This window comes from Marmota marmota, unplaced genomic scaffold (genome assembly GCF_001458135.2).
Source record: "Marmota marmota marmota unplaced genomic scaffold, marMar, whole genome shotgun sequence".
NCBI classification, from domain to species: Eukaryota; Metazoa; Chordata; class Mammalia; order Rodentia; family Sciuridae; genus Marmota; species Marmota marmota.
The window spans coordinates 58,706,149-58,709,652 of NW_025999968.1; the positions used below are offsets into that span (position 1 = coordinate 58,706,149).

General features: G+C 44.5%; 1 protein-coding gene and 1 long non-coding RNA gene across 6 annotated transcripts in view; one reads left to right on the top strand and one right to left on the bottom strand.

Moving 5' to 3' along the window:
* LOC107136483 overlaps positions 1 to 3,504 on the bottom strand; it is a 30,053-nt gene that overhangs the window by 24,410 nt on the left and 2,139 nt on the right. The gene's annotated exons all lie outside the window — the stretch shown is intronic.
* The window catches only part of Get1 (guided entry of tail-anchored proteins factor 1), an 11,335-nt gene continuing 11,148 nt past the window's right edge, over positions 3,318 to 3,504 (top strand). The window contains exon 1 of the mRNA XM_015478783.2: positions 3,318 to 3,481. Coding sequence (XP_015334269.1) covers positions 3,380 to 3,481 — 102 coding nt within the window. The 5' untranslated portion in view covers positions 3,318 to 3,379. The remainder of the gene's footprint in view (positions 3,482 to 3,504) is intronic.

Consider the following 3,504-nt stretch of genomic DNA (forward strand, 5'->3'; position numbering starts at 1 on the left):
GAGAGACCTTCTCTTTTGCTTGATCTAAAATGTCTTTCTCCATGGTCTGAACCTCTAACAATTTACTTAACATCTTTTCGGTTTGTTTTTTACTAATTTCTAATCTACTATAAAGATAACTCAACCCAATAAGATAACACAAAACAAAACCGAAACTGAATGAAACAAAAACGGAATAAAAAATCGTTGTATCAATTTTCTCTTCCTCAGGGCTGACAAACTTCAAACCTTTAGCCAACCATTTTTCCCAGTTTGCCTGAGAAATTTCTAGGGATAGGCAGCTTGAAACAAAAACAAAATAAATCACAACAGGAACACATTGTTTTTTGACTTGATCACCCATTCTCTCGCCTTCCCTCAGGGGCAAGCAATTTCACTTACCTCCAAGTTTCAGATGTTCCCCGTACGAGCCGCCAAATGCCGCAGTCTGGCTGGGCACACAATCACGAGCCACCACACAGCTTGTAGATTCAAACAGCAACTCTTTATTCCCGAACTCACACCAGCCGTCTACAATCACATTCTGGGGAAATCCACGTTCTCTGCCCAAAATCCCCGTTCTCTGCCCAAATCCACCTCCACTGGGCTTCTATCTCCAAAATATACTGTCTGAATCCCATGAGAACTCAAGGGGAACTCAGGCAGCAAGATACGCCCTATTCCCAGCAGGAATAATCTTAAACCTTAAATCTGGAACCTAAACCGGGAACGCCCTAAACCCAATTATCTTAAACCGGGAACACCCTAATCCGCCTTGGTCCTTGAGCAAGGTCACCTACATTCAATGTCACTGCAACATGGGGTATGCTGTCAAGGAAATTGTCATACCCACTTGGCTAATGGCTCCCAGCAGACAAAGATAAGATGGCTCTGGTGGTTTATTTAAGGGGGTGCCCCAAAGGCAGGGATAAAGTTTCAAGGGCGGAGTCTTGCTTCCTGGTGTCTTGCAGTCAGCAGGTTGATTGGCATCTTCTCAGGTCATACCCATCTCAGGTGCTGTGTGGGATCTTTGGCAGAGTTTGAGGGGGAAGTTCACTTGCATCAGGTGGTCAATCACTGTAGGGGTCCAATGGGAGGTTCCCAATGCCAGACTATCCCCTCATGAGGCTATGACACGCAACGTAGTCCACACACAGCCCATGGACGGCTCATGACACTCAAGAACATTATTTTAGCCCAGTGAGATGCATTTCAGATTTCTGAATTGTCAGATAATAAATGTATGCATTTTAAGCTACTAATTTTGTGGTAGCTTGTGATTGCAGAATCAAAAAACTAACAGTCATTCTATGAGCTTCTGTAACCACTGTAACCTGTACCAGATCTAAACTGACTGATTCAGATTCATATTGAGATGTGCCCGCTTTTCTACTTTCTTTCCACAAATTAGTAGAATTCAAACTTTTATTGCTACTGCTTTTTTTTTTTTTTTAAAGTTGCCCAAATGAAGTAACAGCAGAGCCGAGGTTTTAAAATTGAGTCACCTCTGAAGGCCATGCAGCACTGGGTCTCTCCCACCTCTGCTGCATCAGTCTAGGGGCATTCTCCAGTGTTCTTTTCTCAGAATTTTTGTTCACTAGGAATGGAGGGGTCTTTCTCCTGGGAATATGTGACAGCAGCATGGGCTGTGGGTAGGGGTGGGGAACATCAGATGCTTTCCTCTTCAGCCTGAAAAGCAGAAGTTGTGTTATGGCACCTCTCCTCCACAGAAAATCTTAATTAAGCTTTTCCAAAGACTCTCACCAAACTTTTCTTAGACTATGAGCAAGAATTTTTGTAAAAAAAAAAAAAAGTTTTCAGGTGGGAAATATGTTTACAGAAGCAGACTGCGATAAGGGAGACTAACTCAAGGCCTCTAGTTGGCCTGAGCCTTCACAGAATCGTTTGCTTTTCAAAGGACAGTAGTTGGATCCTAGGGAAAGTCCTTTACAGTCCCAAAGATAGGAGTAAATGGTACAAATGAGGGGAAGGTAAATTTCCCTTTCCCGGGCACTGATTTTCTTAGAGAGTGTCCTTGATTTATTTTCCAGGTCTGGATTGATTGTCCAGAACAGTAGGAAAAAAAAGAAACCTACTTTTATGTGGACTTCTGCAGATGGTGAGCTTCTTAGTGCCCTCTCCCCTACACACTGCGCATACACACTGCGCATAAAATTCTAAACATTTCTGAACTTGGGGATCGGAGGAATGAATTGATTTAGGCAAAATCCTTCCTCTGGACCTAGCTGCAGCCAATAAACCCGATTTCTACTAATTCCTAGGTGTTCAGCTGGGGTTGATTGAAGGAGGGGGAGGCAGGGCCATACTATTCAGCAGATAGCTTCTCCTTTTCCGTGTGGATTGAAGTCTCATGGGATTGGGGAACCCTGGAGCCTAGCTGCCGTTTTGGGGGGTCCAGCTGGAGGGGAAGGTTATGGGGAGAGGCCCCAAGCTTGTTTTGTTTTGGTTAGTTTAGCAGTCACCTATCAACTTAATATGCTTTTTCGTGAAAATAATTTATTCTACTGCTATTGAATAGCTGTGCTTCACGTGTTTTCTGGAAACAAATGTGTAGAATCACAGATCCTTGCATTATTTTGGATAGGAATTAGTTCTCAGAATCTAACCATGACAGAAAAGACAACAAAAGATCTTTTGCTTTATACACTACACAGACATGAGTTGTGATTCTTTTGTTGCAAAACCTGATCTTCACCTAAATTTTATTATTAGATTGGTTGTAAATGATTTTGTTTTGGTGCTGGAGATTGAACCCAGGGCATGGTGCCTGCTAGGCAAGCCCCTACCACTGAATACGTCTCCAGCGTCTGAACATTGTCTTCTGATTCATGAACTTATTTTTCAAGCGTGCAATTTTATACGTCATTTAAATTTATTAGTGTTTAGTTTCTGAAATGTGCACTCAAGACATTTTACATATAAAAACTGCTGAGAAAACATTTTTTAGTTACCTGTCACCATAAGGTAGTTTTTGTTTAACCAAAGGCTTATTTTGTTTTAAAGTAAGTTTACTTAGGAACAAAAGTGGGTCAATTTAAATAAAGTATTAATAACACAAATGGTTTGTATATATGACCAAATTGCAGTTGCGACGATGACCCAACAGGAATTTCGGAAGACTGGTTACCCCAGGTAGCGGGATGGGTAGGACACCACTACGGAACCCAGGAAGGCCAGGGGAAGGTCAGCATATCCTGCGCTCCACCGGGACTGGGAGGAAAAGTCGCCCCCGCCTCTTCCCCAAGGCGGTGCAGTGCGCAGGCGTACGGACACGCCGCAGCACGGCCGGTGGGACACATTGCGCAGGCGCGGGCGCGCCCGCCAGCTTGGTCCCTATGGAGCTTCCGTAGCGGTGCTGGCGCGGCGGGGAGCGTCCGGGATGAGCGCCGCCGAGGCCGATCGCTGGGCGTGGCTGCTGGTGCTCTGTTTCGTGTTTGGGTGCAATGTCCTGCGGATCCTCCTTCCGTCCTTGTCCTCCTTCGTAAGTGCTGCCTGCCTTTCCCG